General features: G+C 40.0%; 1 protein-coding gene and 1 non-coding gene across 2 annotated transcripts in view; both read right to left on the reverse strand.

Annotated features, from left to right (window-relative positions):
- The window catches only part of tmtc2b (transmembrane O-mannosyltransferase targeting cadherins 2b), an 83,050-nt gene extending 65,068 nt beyond the window's left edge, over positions 1 to 17,982 (reverse strand). Inside the window, exon 1 of the mRNA XM_025056059.1 lies at positions 16,945 to 17,982. Coding sequence (XP_024911827.1) covers positions 16,945 to 17,027 — 83 coding nt within the window. The 5' untranslated portion in view covers positions 17,028 to 17,982. The remainder of the gene's footprint in view (positions 1 to 16,944) is intronic.
- Positions 17,983 to 18,592: 610 nt separating this feature from the next.
- trnak-cuu (transfer RNA lysine (anticodon CUU)) lies at positions 18,593 to 18,665 on the reverse strand. The gene has a single exon. It is a non-coding gene; the product is annotated as a tRNA-Lys (tRNA).
- Positions 18,666 to 18,896: the final 231 nt, after the last annotated feature.

The following is an 18,896-nucleotide window of genomic DNA, read 5'->3' on the forward strand; positions in this document are numbered from 1 at the left end:
GAGACAACTTCCTCTAGCACACAATAGAGGTTGTGTTGTGGACATTTTGAGCTCCAGTTCTTTTGATGGTGTTTATGTCATCAGCTTCTACTTGTTTCCAGTTGTTCTGCCCAACACCCACTGAACAACTGTGTGTACTACAGAGATGCTTTACTACAACTACGAACCAAAGGAAAAAGCTATATATTTGTTTGTGTTTCAATATAGGTATTCTACTACTCTACTAAGTCAACCACCAAGGGTTCCTGACACCACAGAAAACAGTTCTTGATCTCGTCACTAGAATAGTTATATTTGTATGAGAGCTTCTCTGCCATCATCAGCTGTGAGCGCCTTTGACATTTCCCATTCAGATGTGATGCAAATGGCAAATATGAGAAACTATTTGGACTCCTGGGATTTAGGTTTTACTGTTTTACATAAACTATGGAAGATTTTCCAAAGGTTATAAGAGTGGATGCACTCAACAGGCAACTACATGGACAACTACTCTTACTGTACTTAGGACTTATTAGACTACAATCCCAATGCAATCTAGTATTAAAGGTGTATTTCTTTTTAAATTTTACAGTTGATTAGTGGTAAAACCAAGAATTATTATAGTCCAAAGGAGCAGATTGTAATGATAAAACATTTAACAGTAGCTTCCTATAGGTCTGTCAAAACCATTATTTCTAATTTAAAAATTAAATAAATATAAATATAATACTTATTTAAAAATAATTAGAATGACAGCACAATCAATATTAATTGCTATAGTAGAGGAAATAAACTGTCATTGAAGTACTGTAAATCATTATATAACAATTCGACGGATAGATGGATAGATAGATAGGTAGATAAATAGACAGATCTTATTAAGTGTGCTATAAATGTGTTCAGATAAACACCTGCACAAACCACCTGACGCTCTGCATGGTCTATTTGTGGCACAGTCTCTTAGCTACACTATAATCAGGTGTTCTGTGAATCCAAAATAGACTGAAAAATCCACATGGACACATATTTCTGTTTAGATATTTAGTGAGGGAAGAACCACAGAGACAAAACTGTCATCTCAGGAGAATCACTGATACACATACGCACCAGTGAGCAGTAAATCCACTGAAGAACCTAATTACAAGCAAACTGAAGATAGGTCACCGTGGAAAACCAGAGAACACATTAAAGGTAAGGAATCATAGGAATCTTGTAGGACACAGCTGTATACAGATGTGAACAACGCAGCAGGGTTTAATTACATGAACCTGCATGTCAGATCAGTGATAGGAGAGTTCAGAGGAGGACAAGCCTCCTCAGAGGAGAGATTTACTGGCGGCTTCTACCCATAATAGTTCAGTGAATTAGGAGTGGAAGGGAAGATTAATTTCAGCCTCCAGTGAGTCACATACTATCCAGAGTTATTGTTTGACTTAACATTTTTGGCAACACACCCATCCCATCTCTCTTTTTTATCTTGATTCAAGACACAGGTACGGGGAATATCACAGCAGAGCCCCGCCATGATGAAAAACTGTCTTACACTACATTTTGTTAAGGCCAGTAACCTAGTCTTCATTTTGATCCTTTAACATGATGCTAGAGTCTGAGTTTAAAAGGAAAGTGTGTAGCAGTTCTTGCTTTCTGTTGACCACCACAGGGTGTTAAGGTTCCTCTAACTCTGCCATTTGATTAAATTGCATAATCTAGTAATCTTATTTCGTATAACACTGTTACCTTGACTTTTGGATTAAAGGGTAGTTACATATTGAAGACATTTCATGGTAATAAAGCCCCACCCACCATCACTAATATCATTATATTGAGTTACACATGTAGATATTAATAATCCAATCTTTTGGATTAGTCACAAATAAAAACAGATGTTTCTGTCATTTGTTCTTCTGTTCCAGTAGTATACAGATTATGTCCTATTTAGAATGACAATTTAACTGGATTAATCATTATTAGTTATGCAGAATTAGAATCACAATTAATCATAACTAATCAGGATTAATCCGATTAAAAATTGGAATCCTTAACTGTCCCTAAATTATAAAAACATTCATCAATAAAATGATAGACATATGCAGTACGTTGTTGAAGGATGTAGTAAACCAAGAAACACACATTCAAAAAGCAAGAGCAATGGATGCTCATTTTTTATATATGGCTTGACTTTCTTTTGACAATATGCAGATGAATACCACCTGCTCTACACACACACACACACACACCTGATGTCTGCAACAATAACGGAGTAAAAGCAGCACTGGAGTATGAGCCACATCTGGGTATTTTTGGACACTCCATTTGGAAAATCCGGTTTCATTTGCATGAAATGCAGTCGTACATTTTTCCCTTTAAACAAAACTTGCGTCTGTCACACAAACGCTGGTTTTATTTAAAGATTAATAGCACTGCAAGAATCCACAAAGGATCTTTTTTTTTGGAAGTTCCTACATACACTGCAGTTGCAGAATCACATTTATACCTCTAAAAACATCCCATCAACACAGTCATGGTACATTAAGATCCAAATAAACATTTTGCATAATAATTTCAGTTCACTTAAGGCTTAGATGGCGATTTAATGTCTCAACAACTAAGAGTTAGGCTCAGTGGAATAAGCCAACCTTACTCCCAGGCAGCAGATGTTAAAAATTCTAGTTGTGCAAACTGGGTTAACACGGCACACATCTAGTTCAGCTCAGCGGTCGCCAGTTCAGGTCAGACTCCTGCACTTGTGGCACAGAAAAACAGGCTGTGTGTAGTGTGCGGCGCGTCAAGCTACATCTGTGGTTCATGCCGGGGGAGAGGGCAGGAAGCAAAACATAGGTCTGATGACCTGTCACTCTTGCGTGACACTTTGGCCATGTTTTAAAGTAAAAACATGGCCAAAGCTGCTGCTTCACTATGAACCCCAGGAACATCTCAAACTCTCAAGGCCTTCCTCAACACTCAATTGAGGTCATTTCATTACCTCTAACTCCTCAGCTGCCCTCACTGGGGCTGGAGAATTCTCCTTCTAAACCCGGAAAAAAATTACACATATATACACACACGTACATGGATTTTTAACTGTCTTGAGAAGTGCACCCGGAATTAACCTTTTAGAATTTCAGAACATTCAACACATTACGAAACTAGATAAATTCGGTCATTCCTGACTGAATGTCTCACTTCCCTTTATAGTTTCTCTGTTATCCTGATACATTTCTCTTGACTGGCTCCAAGCAAACATTGGTATTCAGTAGAAATATAATCATGTATCCCCACCCTTTGGGTATTATACAGTTCAATCTAATTCACATCCAAAGGATGTGAGCTCATCACTTCTCCGCTACGGCAGAATTGTGGTTGTGAATTTGTCTGTGTTTTTTTCCAGAATTATGGTTGTGAATTTGTCTGTGTTTTTTTCCACCCCACACAGTGTCCATTTATTTGTAGGAGGACATTCTATAATTAATTACGTATGTAATTATGGTATAGAAGGCTGATGTTTGGAATATACATTGGCCTTTATGCACTTTTTCCACTCAGGGTGATTGGCTATTAGGAGAAAATGTTGCCCATTGTTTGGAACAGCACATGTTCAAACACATGGCCAGTGAAAACAAATGGTCTGTGTCAGTGAGATTTATTTTTTCTAATCACCCCACAGTGTGTAATATGGCAAAATGGTCCATTAGTAGCAAACACCCAAACGAGAACAAAGAGGTGCGGCCTGGTTTCCAGACAGTCCTTGCTTTATATTGATCTTCCTGTAGATCATGAAACTCATTTTTTTCTTCCTCCCTTACTTTGCAAAACATTGCCTAAGGCCTGGACTTGTCATCTGGTTTCACCACACGAGTGGAATGGCTCTAAAAATCAATTAACCTGCCTCTTGTTGTTTTACTGTAAACCGCTGACTTCAGCTGGATGGGGAATAACATAGCATGTTTCAGTCAGTTCATGTATTTGATACTTAAAAAACAGAGATAAATATATTTACTACATTTTAGATACAACTGGATAGAGACAAAAATGACACTAAAACCACAAGATTAGCATAGCGTGACTGAGAATGTTTGAAGGGTTACATATTAGACATATTTGACTTGTACAGTAGAATATTCTAGATTCTAGACTATTGACTAAAAAGAGATTTTTATTTTGATCCTTTGGAGGTAACCAGTGCTGAGCAGCTGACCTGACTCATTAATCGCCCAATTATCTTCCTTTGCAGCTCACTGAAGAAGCAGGTCACTGATCTGTCATATCAAATAAACATGTCCGTGCAGCAGTAAACACTTCACTGAGCTCTTGGCCTTGCATGCACATGTGAAAAATGTGTTTTGATGAGGTAATGTGGAACGAGATGTCTGTGCACAGTAGTGGCCTGAGCAGGTCATAGGTTTGAGATAAGGTTAAACAGATTAGATAGATGTTATTACTGAGATGGAATTATGGAGATGGCTGTGATCAACACTTCCTCACTCACTTTGCGTTACAAACTTTGTTAAAGTGCTTCAGATGATAAGGTACAGCATTGACTGGTGTCAATATAAATGATAAAATGACCAACTTGATGCCCATGTGTAATGAGCTTCAAAATACAATGTTATAAAGCTGTCTTCGCACACAACTAGCAGATCTTGCACAGACCAAGAGCCAACTGTTGAACTAGGGCCACAGCAGCTGGGCTGGACTGACGAGGTGGAATCTCTACACTACTGTTCACTTGACATTATCATCCCGTCAAACTGGCCCCAGTCCTTTGATGCATGGCGTTTACTGCTGACAGTCGTCGTGACACAGAGTGCATCGTGATTTATTTATTTATTTAAGCAGAATGCAGCTGCTCCCTGTTTGCTTCGTGTTACTGTTTATCCTCAACAAATCAACAACCGCAACACATTTCTTGCAGATGTACAAAAGGATTTAAGCAGAACGTCTTTGGATAAATGGCATAAAGCTTTATGAATATGCAAGTGACCTCAGCTTCAAGGTTCAGGCCTGTCAGAGAAGTATCTGCATCGAAGTGGAGACATATGTAGGACTCAAAGGAGAAACTGGGCTTTATCTTTACATCTGCAGCTGCAGCTAATAAAACATGTTAATTTTTTTGATGAGATTTAAAAATAAGATCAAAATGTTTTTCCCGTTTTTCATCTACTATCAATCATTAGTCTCTGTTGACCTTTCGTGATTAAGATCAAATGTCAGCTTTCTGGGTTCTGTTATATAGCTTTTAAATTCCAAAACTGTTGATTACAAGTTGGGAATATTTTCTTGAGGCATTCCATGACTGTAGTAAAAGAAACATGAGCACTAGTCTGAAGTTCAACAGTCTCCTAACTGACTAAAAGGTTTAAAGACTAATCTGGTTTGGACTGCAGCCCTTTAACCGTGTGGCAGTCCCATCACCCTTGGTAGTCCACTGAACTCCAAACCTCCAAATCTGCAAATAATTAAAGCTGGAGGAAGATGATGATTCCCCCCAATTCTATTTTGAGGATGCAGTCTTTCAGTCAAAAGAACATATTATCCATCTGCTTTATAGTTTTAACAGGGTAAGAAGTGGTATCTCTGCCAACAGCACTGTTGAGTTATTATTTGTGGGGTTCAGGCGAAGGAACCTGCAGATGCAAACCCAAAAATCTGTTTTCAATTTTGCTGACAACACTGGGAATATGATGCACACATATAATCATGCCGAGCAATACAGTCAATGAATCTGTGGCTCTCCTTCATCTGTGCTTAGGTTTCCCACCACCAGTGTCCAAATTCACTTTTTTCCAATCACGGGCCAAGGATCCTTGCAGACGTGATGATGAAATATCTATTATGAGCTAGCTACAAACTGGTTATATTACACCTGGAACACAAGGTTGTGGGGAGAAAATACCACTAATGTCTTTAAAGAATAAATGAGGTATATATTTCGGAAGATGACTCGGATACAGGGCAAAATTATGACTCAGGCGGGTTGGCTTACAGAAGTAACCCAGAAGTCATCCTAATAAATACCATGAGATCATTCATAATGATGATTCTGAGATTATGGCACAGCATCAGTTAGGTTCTTTCCAATAAGACATCTTACTCAGACAGTGTAATGAAAACTAATAAGGCTTGGCCACAGGCAGTACGACTGAAAGACAAAAACTTGAACAATTTGTTGAGGAAGCTGCATACGGCACATTTGTCCAAATGTCTGTTCAAAATATTCCTTAATTCAGTTGAAATGTGGTTAAAACAAAATAGCAGAAGTGAGGATTCTTTTGGAAACCCAGGGATTGTTTCATCACAACTCTCTCATGGGGAAAAGTAATTGCACAGGGAGAGAGCCAAGTTTGCAATTCAGTGTAAAACCCAGTACACAGGGAAACGAACCAATTACATCAGACAAATAAGTACCAACAGCCACTCTGTGACCCAGGGACAATTCTCTGTGTTCAATAAATTTAGTGATTATTTAGAAACTGTCACAGATTATAATTGTACTGATAAATACCCGATGTGACATTTTCAATATCTATGTTTTTTTTGTGTGTCTAAGTTGTTGCAAAGATGTGATACTGAACCTTTAATGTGACCATATGACTTCTTTCAGTGTTGAAAAAGGCTTTAGGGTAAAAAACTCCTCAAAACCTCAGACAGCCCAGTGGCCTACTTCAAACGTTTGAAGGACAGTTACTATACTGCAATTTGTTTGTTGTTGTTGTTCAAACAGAAAGGAAAATGCAATTCCATTCTTTTACTACTATTTGCAGTATTTTCTGGATTTCAGGAACATTTTACCGCTGATGTTTAACCATTACTGCAAATCTCAATCTCAATAGAAGAAGTGCCAATGCACTTCTTCATTTCAAAGGATGGTATCTGCATTCTTATGATATTTAGCAGTGACATTTCAAATCTCCCACATACAGTAAATTTAGATCAAAACCATGTGGCCCGATTGCTGCTGTGAACCAGCCTACTGTGTCATTTTTATATATGTATGTGGGACATTTCCTCCATGTGGATTCACACATCCATATATATTTACATATGAGAATAGGTTTTTTTTTTAACAGTCACAAATAGATTATGTAAAATCCCTTGTCTGGCTAACCAGACATCTGTGAACTCACAGAGAAATAACGTTAAATTATCCCAGCTAAAATCTACCAATGTTACATGTAAGCTCTTCAGCAGAAAAATAGTTGGATGAATAATTTATAAATGTGTCAAAACCTTAACACCGACCAATTCAGTCTACTGTATTCATTCCAACATGAGGGTCATGCCTCAAGCAATGGTACAGAGCTAAACTGCAAGTACCTGCACTGGCTGTCAGTTTTCATGAATTTCAAATGAAAAGCCACATTCATTCAAATATGAGGAATAAATTCAAATTATAGGGTGAAGTCCTGTTGCAGGTGTTTGATTCTCTGAGAAATCAGCAGTAGCAACCACAGATGTTTTCTCTGCTTATTAGTTAAACAGGAAAACAAGGTCAAAAAACTCAACAGCCCATTGGGCTAGACAAGATGGGTGGCACTAAAGTTAATCATAATTTTAGGAAGAATTTTTTACTAGACATTTCAGGTGACCCCCACAAAAAGGTTGTGGTGTAGGTAAAAAAAATGTCATGATAATGAAGAGAAGACACAGCAGATACCGCAGCTGCTTTTTAAAACTGCTACCCTTCACAGAATCCCAACTGTTTGTGTGTGTGTGTGTGTGTGTGTGTGTGTGTGTGAAGTGAAGGAAAGCTGCCGGTAAGTTCAATAATTCTACCTCTTCACTTTTTCAAGATAGTGGCGCTTGTTTCCAGGGGTAAACATTTAACCTGACAATCTGGCTAAAATTGCTGCCTTTGATCAGGCTCTCCGTGGCAGACAAAAATAGAGATTACAGGTTTCTGAGTGACAGCTTGTTTAAACAGTCGTGTGCCTTGTGTGTCTGCAGGTGAGAGGGTTCACCAGAGACCGCAGCAGTCGCTCCGACAAATGAAAACAAAGCTCACGAGCCAGCTTCACTGTGGATGGATTTCACTTCGACTACATCCTGATTAAAATAGCTGCTGATGTTTTCACCATGTGTTGGTGGAAGTTGTATATACTGTACAGGTTAGACACATTCTGAGTGGCCACTTGGGGGATTCATTGTGGTTTTGGACCATCTTAACTTCTCATCCTACCAAATACTGTAAAGCCCCGAGCAGCTGGAGTTCACAGTCAGGGCAACATATGTTCACTTCAGGCTGTTACAGATAGCATTAGGGCCTTCACAGTCACACTTCATCAGCAATCTGACTTCCACATTACCATGGTTCTATTAGTTAATCGTTCTCTCCTGCCAGCTCAGTTATCTTCCCTTTTGCACACACTCAATCTCTCACAGATAAGATTTTCTTTTCTTGCAAGTTTCACTATGCCACCAGAGCAGCTAACAGTACTTCTCCACCCATTCTTAAACCTCAGCAGCTGGTAAAGTAAACAACAGTCATGCATGTTTTGTTCTGAAACTCAAACTTCCTCCCTAGAACAAGAAGAAACATCTTTCTCCTGCTGAGGAAGAGTGCAGTGGGGAGGAGGAGGTAGGAGGATGTGTTCACACATGGGGAAGGTCAGAGATGAGATGAGACCAGAGAAACATCATGGTCACAGATCCTGAGAGTCAGCATTCAGCCAAAATAAACCGCGAAAATCAGGCTTAAAAACCACTGTGACTCAATGAAACTGTCACCGGAGTGATTTTATTCCAGATGACAGTAAGAATGAAGGGAGGATTTAATCTATTACAAAAAAAAAGAATTGCAACACAAGCTTCTCTTATGCCAGAATAATCTGCTCCCACACGTTAGGATCACCAACGGTAACTACTCAGATTCTATTTCAATTACGTTTCACTGAATTTGGCGTTGTATTTCATCGCAAGAAAAGCATGGCTAGAAACCTTTATTTATTACAAAGCTGGAATTGTGACACTAAACCTGTTTTAATATTCATATCAAACACATACAAACATAAAGATGTATAAAGATAAGCCTCCTAGGATGTAGACAATAGCTTTGGATAGGGCTCCACTCTTGCTCTTGCTCACTGTTGCTATTCGAGGACAGAAGTGGAAAAATCCATACTTGCGTGTGGAGATTTTTTTTTTTTCTTTTACTGCCTAAATGAAACTATACAAAGACCTGAGCTAGGCCGTTTGTCTGGTTGTAAATAACCTGTGGTGTCCCTGAGGGTGGCACACAGCAGGCTGTTGTGCTTTGCACGCATTTTGCCGAGTACTGAACCACACACTGGGTTGCCAGGACTCCACAGTATCAATTAGGGAAGCCTGTGAAAAGATGTTCTTCCTCCGTCACCGAGGTCTGGTCGAAAGTAGGAAGTAAGGCCACTCCGATAGCTGGGACCATTTAAGGGCACAAAGTATTAGGATTTGATCCTGCTGTGTGTGCTAATTAAAGAATTACCCAGAAACAATAACACCACACACTTGTCCAGTCCCCAGTCTCTCCTCCTCTCTACAGGGTTACGAGCAGTGGCCAAACCATAGGCCAGACCACAAGTCCTTCTCTGCTTCTTCTGACTTGTCCCTGCACCAGATACTGTAATCATATCTGAAAACCACTTTAACCTCAATAATAACACAAGCTAGAGTATGTGTCCTTTCAGAAGACTGAACCTGGATCTGACATGAAGGGAAATAAATGGTCTGTATTTATGCATCACATCTCCGGTTGTGGTAACCGCCATTGACTCATACAGTACATGTCGATACGGCATACCACTGATGTGAGCAGCAGTATCGTCCATCTGTCAGATCAATTTATATGCTAACGGCAGAGTCTTCAGGAGCAGCGGGGTTGAACTGTTTAGTCCTGGGACACATCAGCATGTGAAGGAAGGAGTCGGAGGTCAAACTGCTAACCACACGGTTGGAAGACAACACAACCAGTACAGCTGAAGAAGTCATCAAAAATGATGTCAGATTTTCTTAAAATTTTGATATCTCACCTAATGCAGGAAGTCATACACACACACACACACACACACACACATATATATATATATATATATATAGAGAGAGAGAGAGAGAGAGAGATTTGATAACCCAAAACACAGCTCAACACAACACAAACTGTCAAGAGTTGTTCCAGACGACTATGGTACTGTGTCTTAAGCTGCTATTAAAATTAGGCAGTTGTGTATCAATACATCTGCACCATAACTTTCTGATATCATATCAACCTGATCAGACTTTATTTAGTACTAGCTAGTGCTCAGCTCAATAACACATGAAGCCACATTTCCCAAGTGCACTGACATGTGGATCACCTTTCCACCTTAACAACCATACCACCCACAACTAACCAGTTCAAGTGGTTCATTCATAACACAGTGATGATGTGGTATGAATGGGCCACAAAGATGCTCCTGTTGGCTCTTACTCATCTTTCTTTCTTCCTCCCACTTTCTCACCCCTTATAAAACCCTATCCGAAGCATGCAGCATAACAGCTCACACGATTGGTTCTGACAAGTTTGGTTCCCAAAACTGCAGCAATTTTATGCTCTCTTCAAACACTGAGGTCTTGTTTCTTTGTTTTACATAAACAGCGAGCCAACACAACCAGGGCCTAATTCCCCCTCTATTTGGTGACAAATGGCCTCCTTCATTGGATCCAGAAGAAGAACAGAGGGACCACACAACCCCTTCTCATTACAACTGACAAACGTATTTCCTAAACTGGCCAACTTGTGTCATAACCTTATTGAAAGGAGCCAGTGCACTTCATCAGAGAATACGGCCACCAACACAGAGAGGCCCGGTGAGAAAGGGTACCCTTCTCTACTCCTTCACAGAGAAGAGCCAACTATATTATCCCTGCTGGATATGGGGCACAGGGGAGTTTTTGTTTCTATTAGCTTCAGGTTCTCTGCTTACATGTCATGCCTCCTCTAACACACAGTCCTGTTAATCCCATTAATATGAAGAGGGCCAGATGCCCGAGATTGGCCTTGGCCTAAAACCCATCAGCAAGGATTAGTCTAAAAAACCCAAACCATTATATAGACTTAATAACAACTCAGCCCTGTAAGAGGTCAAATCATCTGAGACCTGTGTCTAATGAAGTGGAAAAACTAAACACAAACGTTACATGACCGGTCATGAAATTGTGTTTCCAAGAACACAGTCAACACATGCACCATGATATATTTTACATGGAATAAATCCTATTTCCTTAAAACCACAGCAGTTTAATTGCATATTTAATGTCTTTGCTACCATATTGAGGTAATATGCTACTGTTTCAACACAGGGTACGGAACCAGGTGCTGAAAAAAATGTTTTCTGGGTTATATTAACTATTTTGGTTTTCAGCCATAACCAATTAAATATTTATCAGCTTTTTATTTCATTTTTAAGGCAACCAACCTGCTATCAACATATGGCCCATTTCTCATCCCTTGCATTTCAGTGGCATGATTGCCAAGCACGAGGGCCTGATTAATGCAGCTTTGAAGCCGCTCGCTGTGGCCTGGCTAGAGCACAGTGAGGCCACGGTCACAGCTCATGATCAACTTTCAGGCCCACAGTTAAGAACGCTGCTCTGCTGCTGGATCGCATCACTAGTGACAATCAGCTGGTGTGTGTAATCAGCGGTGTGATTCAGCTGCCTGCATGCTGCCAAAAATATTCAGCCCTAATGTAATGGCAGAAAGCAGTTAGCTGGAGTAGTCAGGGAGAGACCAGTGTATGCGGTCTTCAGTTCCTCATATTAACTTCCCATCTACATCAAAATCATGCTGTTTCAGACTAACGTTTGTATCAGATTTCTTGAGAGTCCAGACAGCAGCTGGACCGTGGCATTCAAGTCCAGTGGCATCACAACATGTCAGACAACATTACTGTGACTTTGAGAAAACAGCGCCACCAAACTTACACTAATACATGTCTATACAGCTTTCTATATTTCATTTAAGAGTTATTTTGAACCTCACGCAAATACCTTGTTGAATATAAACTTTTGATTAATTGTATTAATAATTCATTAATTCATAATTTATTAAAATGTGTGTTTAATTTAGCTGCTGCAGTTTTAAATCTCATACTCTGGTACTGTGTATTGCCTCATTTTGACAATTGTGTTCATTTGTTAATTAAGCAAATTCTCTTCACCTGGTGAAAGTCCAAAAATGGAGCTGAAACCATTCTCAGCGGACACTAAATAAACGGCAGGATAGATCCTGGATATGCTGCAAAAAGGTTCTGGGTTCACACTGTCATCAAAATCAGAAAGCAAACACTCATCTGTGAATTTTTGGACACTCCTGATTACAAAATGGTTTTAGTGGCCATCAGTGGTAACAACTTCATCCAAGATATAATCTGATGTCTTAGACTAATGATAAACATAGAAGTTAAAGGAAAGACAGTTTAATCACAGATGACATAAAACAAGCTGCATACTTGGATGATTATTTGGTTCAGTTCACAGTAAATTATCACTTTCACTGCCGACACAGCCATTTAATCTACAATTATGGTAAAGGTATGATAAAGGTTTGGTTACAACTGGTATGAAATTGAGACCAATATATAAACAAAAGTCTTGAAGCAATCTTCACTGACTGTGTCATATTAAACTTTGATGTCTCCATCACAATTTTGACAACGTAGGAACTCCTACTTGAATCCACTTCAAACTGCAGGAAGGATAAAAACCCTAAACTGCTTACCAAACGAGACCATCTGGAGGCAGTCGTTGGCTGATGGTAAGCTGGTGACCCAAAGGGCCTTGGGGGGTAGGAAAAGGGAGACATAGAAAAAGATATTGGGAGAGACGAATGAGACAGTGGAGCAGTTATGTCCACCAAACCATGTCGTGAGTCCTCTTTTTGTAGGAAGGATGATAATTACAGGGCGCAGAAGAAGAAACCCTGACTGGGGAAAAGTGGAGATACTCAGACTACTGGGTTGCCGCCCTTGGGCCCTCAACATAACCACACCGCTAACCAGTCCATCTTATCCCACAGGCCATGAGAGTAGGGTTTCAGATCAGTGCAATGACACATGGAGCCATGAAAGAGGCAGCTGGGGGCACAGACAGAATCTATGTCTGTCCTTCTACGCCACCATAGTCTCGTTTCCACCTCAGCAGAAACACCCTTTAAACTGCTCACCGCGGATCTATAAAAACTATACACAAACTTTTTAACCATTTGAACAAAGTCATTTACACAAAGTGTGTAAAAAAAATCTTTCACCTTTTCAACAAGTGTGTAAAAAAAATCTTTCACCTTTTTTTTTAAATTTTGAATTGAAAAAGTAAGATAAGACAAGGTAAAAATGAATATGTTTCTATATTCTGGGTGGGATGGTCATTAAACATGAGTCACCCGCCCTGTGTGGCCTCTTTGCTGTCATTGAGTAAAACCTTGCTGCAAAACCGCATCAGTTAAAGAAGAGGTTTGGCCCCTTTCCACTTCCTGACTTATTCATTAATAAAGATTTCATGTAGCAATCCGGTGGTTTGCCCTCACCAAGTGTCTGAGCATTATAAATCATCTCCGCTGCCCAGGAAGGCTGCGTCCTTCTGCGTGACCTGCACACACTTCCTAACAGTCAGACCTTATGACACTGACTGAGGGTGGAGACAGAAAGGTGGCTGCAGTTCATCACATCCATCAGCCTTCAGACAGGAAACAGTAACCTTGGAACTGGTGTGCAATAAAAGAACTACTCAAAAGCTTGACAACTGGCCAAACTGCTTTCAACTTAAAAGGGAAAATGTGGATTGACTTTCAGACTCCGTTGATGCCGCCCTTGTTTTCATTTACAACTCTCAAAGAAGTCTGACACACTGTAACTTTTTTTTCCAAGTCCCTGCAACACAACAGTGTGGCACAGGTTGCAGAATATTGCGGCAGTATTTCTCCTCTGACATTTATCTGCGCTTCAGTGAACCTTCACTTTGCTCCATCTGTGCATTACAGCAGCACAGATATGAACTGTATGATCAATGATTTTTATTTTCCAGAGCAGGTGTCAACAGTTGTGTATGTGCTAATGATGAGTGTTTTCACGGGAGATAGAGGGAAGCTCCCTGGGGTGATTTGGCATGGTGAAGCAGCCACTTGTCCAGCCTGTCATTTTTATCGAAGAAAAGACCATGACAAACTGTGTGGTCAGAAAATTGCCTCGCATGGGATTTTTTTTTTCCTTTTTCATGCTTGGAACACAATTACTTACAGCAGTGTTAACTCTTCCCTTCAACTGTGACCTCTTTTTGGCCCTGGTCAGGACAAGGTGTGTTACTGTGTAATGTTTGATTAGACTAATGTGTAACCAGTGCCCAAACACAAACACAAAGAAACACAAGACAAGCATGTGATGCATGTGAGCACATGAATCTCTGTATACGTACATGGATTTATGTTTATACATTCACATTTAAAGATTAAGACTCACCCACAAAATATATGAGCAACCATCATTACACTGCTAATGTAGTGAACATCCACTCATCTGCTCAAATTTAAACTTTTTAACTACATTCTTGCCTTAAATTATTATGCAATATTAGTATTAGGTAACATAAAAAACTGATTTAGAGTTAGGATACAACAGGGAGTCCATTTAAGGAGCTAATCCTGCTCCTACCCCTTAACTCTGATTCTGCTGCATTCAGTTTTAAGAGGCGCTGACACCAACCAAGAAGAGAGAAACATTTCCATCCAGGAACAACTGAGCCACTTGCAAAAAAAAAAAAAAAAAAACAGAGAAAAGGCTAGAGTGAAAAAAACAGTGGAAGAGTAGCAACACTGAACAGTACAGTATATGGTCCTGGCACCATGCACCTAGTTTTCTAATTAAACGTATTTAATCTTTTTTAGGGAATTCACACAAACTGTATCTTTTATTTATACATTATTAGTCTTGCAGGTGAAGGGAATCAGACAGAAGTACAAAAAAAAGCTTTGCTCTGTAAGAAATTTTCCAGAATCTCAGCCTTTTTCAGCTACAATTAATGAGCATTCAACCAAAGTCAGGGCTAGTTCTCCTTAATTTTAAATGAATAGGAAATTAAATGTCTGATATACTATATATGTTCAAAAACATTACTGGAGGATTTATATATTACTGTAATTTCCTTTAATTAAATCCAGTCCACATGCTGCAGGGTCCTGGATCGTGTCAGCTGATTTATTCACTTGCGTACTCAATATTTCCTGTTATGACAACAGCTTTACGACTCCCACGAGCTTGTTTTCTACACAAGCACTCCATTAACAACTTAATTAGTCTCAGTGTCCAGGACTGACTCACTTAGACACATATTCCATTTGAACTTGCCCCCTCGTCAGTCTCCTTCCTATCCTTGGATGCAGCCCTTAGGATCAGGAGGCAGCTGTTGATTGCAAATATGAACCAAAGGCATTGTTTAAAAAGACAAAATGCTGGATACCAGATATATACGGCTAGAAAACATGCAAGCCTTTCCTCTAAATCTACGCCTGTCATTCATCTGTTGCCTAAGAATCCGGTACTAACCTGGAACAGAACGACTTCAGTGTAAATAACATTATGTTAACATCTCCACACAGAATAATCAAGACTTTGGCTCGCTCCCTAAGAATGGAACTTGGACTCAAGGGGCGCTCCTCCAGCAGCGCTGCACACTCAGCTGACTCTGCAGCAGCAGGAGCAGCAGCCACCTCTCCACAGTGCTGCCACTCCTTGACAGGTTTATGGTTAAAATACTAGCATAATAGCATATTTTCTGCAGAGCAGTATCTGAATCACCCTTACTCTGTGTAAGGTTCAACTGCAGAGAGGTTTTAAAATGTTTTTTTTTTTAAAAACTGTTACTGTTGTACAGTAACTGTCATCCAACCAGACCAGTCAGAGGAGTTGTAAAGAAACAGCACGAGGGTCCTGATGTGGAGGATGTCAATGTGCTGTTTGTGCACAACGCCACATCATCTGGATTTGTTTAAACACTAGCACTAAAACAGCTGTTTTAGATATACGCTGTACTGGAAGGACTCTGGATACTATATATTTATTTTGAGATTCCACAGTCAATATTTGTGACTATGTATGAGCTCACAATTTATCAACATGTTTTTTTTTCTATTTATAGTAAGATGACTCAGTGATGGCAGGGATATAATGATGCTGCTCTGACCTACATCTAGGAAGCAAGGAAGCAAGTGCACATGGCACTGACAACCGTTCAGCCATCACTTCTTAAAAATGCCAGCTACTGTGTATTGTAGTGAGTAATGCATCAGTAGCTGAACAGGGTCCCACTGGGTTATAGTGGAAAATGGAAACTTATTTTTAAAGTAAATAAAGTTTAAAGCAAAACCTAAATCAAAGTTTTGGCACTGGCCCTGAAACTGGATTACTTTGCCACAGGGACTCACTTTGTTCACAAGGGAAATCGCCGCATGTCTTTCTCTGCAGTGCAATAAACATACAACTATGTGCAATAACTAACTACACCAAAGATATGTTGTTATATGTTTGTATATACTGTCGTCTTCTACTCTTTTTTTGCACCAAGTGAGTAGCGCTCAAATCTCGTTGTACACTGTACAAGGACAATAAAGGCTATTCTATTCTATTCTATTCTCTCCAGAGGTTAATTATTTTCTCAGCACTAGTCAGGACTTCAGTCAGACCAGACCTAAAGACATGAACGACTACTATAGTCGAACACTGATGTTGTCACTAATTTCACCGAGTGTGTTAAGTAGGGCGCGAGGTTAATTGATAATTGGTGTCTGCCTGCGCACGTGTGTTGTGTTAATGATAGAGCTGCAGCTCACATGAGTAAACACCGATGTGACCGGTGCTGTGAGATGCAGCTCATTCAGAGTTGGAGCGGCACAGTGACTGAAGCCAGGCATCACTGCTGTGCTGCTGAGAAGATAACCCAGAGCTAGATGTCACTCATTCACCCAAGTACCTGTCATCGTAGCAGAAATCTGCGCCCAGAGTGTTGACATACAGGACCAGAGCCACGGCGCCGCAAAGCAGTTCAGCAAACATCTCTGTGTCGCTCACAGCCGGAGAGTACAAACAAAAAATAGGAAAAATTAAAAAAAAAAGAAGAAAAAAAAACAAGAAGAAAACAAAATGGAAAGGGGGACAGAAGTAGACGCGGAGGGAGACAGAGAGAAAGAAACAGCGGATCCCGGTCTCTGCTCCCCCTCAGTCTCCGTCTTTGTCAGGATGTCTCTGTGAAAACAAGTCCATTTTTGTCCCCATCATCCTCGATCAAGTGTGCAGAGTGGACAAGCCATGGGTTGCCGTCTCCTTCTAACCCATGCTGGCTCTGCACTGTGCAGCTCCTTGTCCTGCAACGTGTCTATGAAACGCAGGCGGTGAATGTGTGACAAACACAACACAGAGCCCGCTGCTGCACGCCTTCCACACACACATACACTCTCTCGCATACACGCAGGAGGAGGATCAGCTCTGATGCTTAACGAACGGTTCCGAAGCAGCGGAGTGGCTGAGAGCGGCGTAGAGTTAGCGAGAGTCTGCGGTTAATTTCCGGGGAGAGTGTCAAAATAAAACTTCAACGCTACCCTTCGTTAAGGACTCCTAAAATGCTGTCACAATTACGTGTTGTTATCTATGACAATAATACGTTTGATCTGTTCACACAGTGGGTCTGTGGTTAACACAGTGTCCCACAATAAAATAGACCACACGTTCTCTCCGCTTACATGTAAATTGTTGCCATGTTATGGCTGTTCCCTGTGCACTGTTTTTTGAAGATATAAAATAAGCCAGAGTTGATTGGGTCTATTCTTACTTTTTAGTTGTACGTAATATAAACTACTACTTGCGAGGTAACCTTTATTCTGGAGGGAATCCTACTCTACATCCGCTTCTCCCTTTAGTGATCCCGGCGATTTGACGCAGCTCTGAGCAAAACGCATGTGTTCTAGTGAACACTAAAAGCGCATGCGTAACACCCCTTAGACAGGGATAAATCACAGTCCTTAAGATCTGCTTCGTGTAGTATAATGTCGCTAACAGTAGTCTCTAGTATGAAGGTGGTCCTCACGGTGACAACCAAGGTGGTCACAGAGTTTATTTGTGCAGGTTTCATTCAATTTATAGTCATTGTATTCCTTGTAGAAAAAAAGGTTAAAGAAGCTAGAAATGTGTTGGTTTTTTTTTATTATGAATTTCTCTTTAAATCAGACAAAGAAGAAAAAGTCAGAAAGACAATAAAGGCCATTGTAAAATCGATTTTTTTTTTACTAATTTTTTGGTTGTAAACGTCAAACTGCCGTATAACCGTCTCACACTATTACCATAAATACACCGGCTCATGGTTGCCGGAAATAGCAGCAATAAATCAATAATCAAAGTTCTGATAATAACTTAAGTGGGTTTAAAGGAAAATGTTTAATCTGTTGTTTAGCGGATATTTAGATTAAATGAGTGGATTTAATAACATCGACTGTATGTTAAGAAAAGGGGGAAAAATCACAATTAATAAATAAATAGTACTGCACACAGGAACAATCAAAAAAGCAGCGTTCACAAAGCTAAGTGATGGTATGTGACAATCTTAAACATGAGCTACCAAAAGTATTCGCCCAACGTGGGGCTCGAACCCACGACCCTGAGATTAAGAGTCTCATGCTCTACCGACTGAGCTAGCCGGGCTGATGCAACGTCTTCTTCATGCATATCATTTGTCTATCTTTATTTAACACAACAGGTGGGACAACATAACAGGTTGCACGTGTCTGTAATGTATTTCTTAAAATTAAACGTTGGCATTGCCCTGTAGTCTATCTGTCATTTGTCTATCTTGTCTACAACAGGTGGGACAACAAAACAGGTTGCATGTGTCTGTAATGTATTTCATAAAATTAAACGTTGGCATTGCCCTGT

This window comes from Cynoglossus semilaevis, chromosome 6 (assembly GCF_000523025.1).
Source record: "Cynoglossus semilaevis isolate Cse_v1.0 chromosome 6, Cse_v1.0, whole genome shotgun sequence".
In the NCBI taxonomy this organism is placed as follows: domain Eukaryota; kingdom Metazoa; phylum Chordata; class Actinopteri; order Pleuronectiformes; family Cynoglossidae; genus Cynoglossus; species Cynoglossus semilaevis.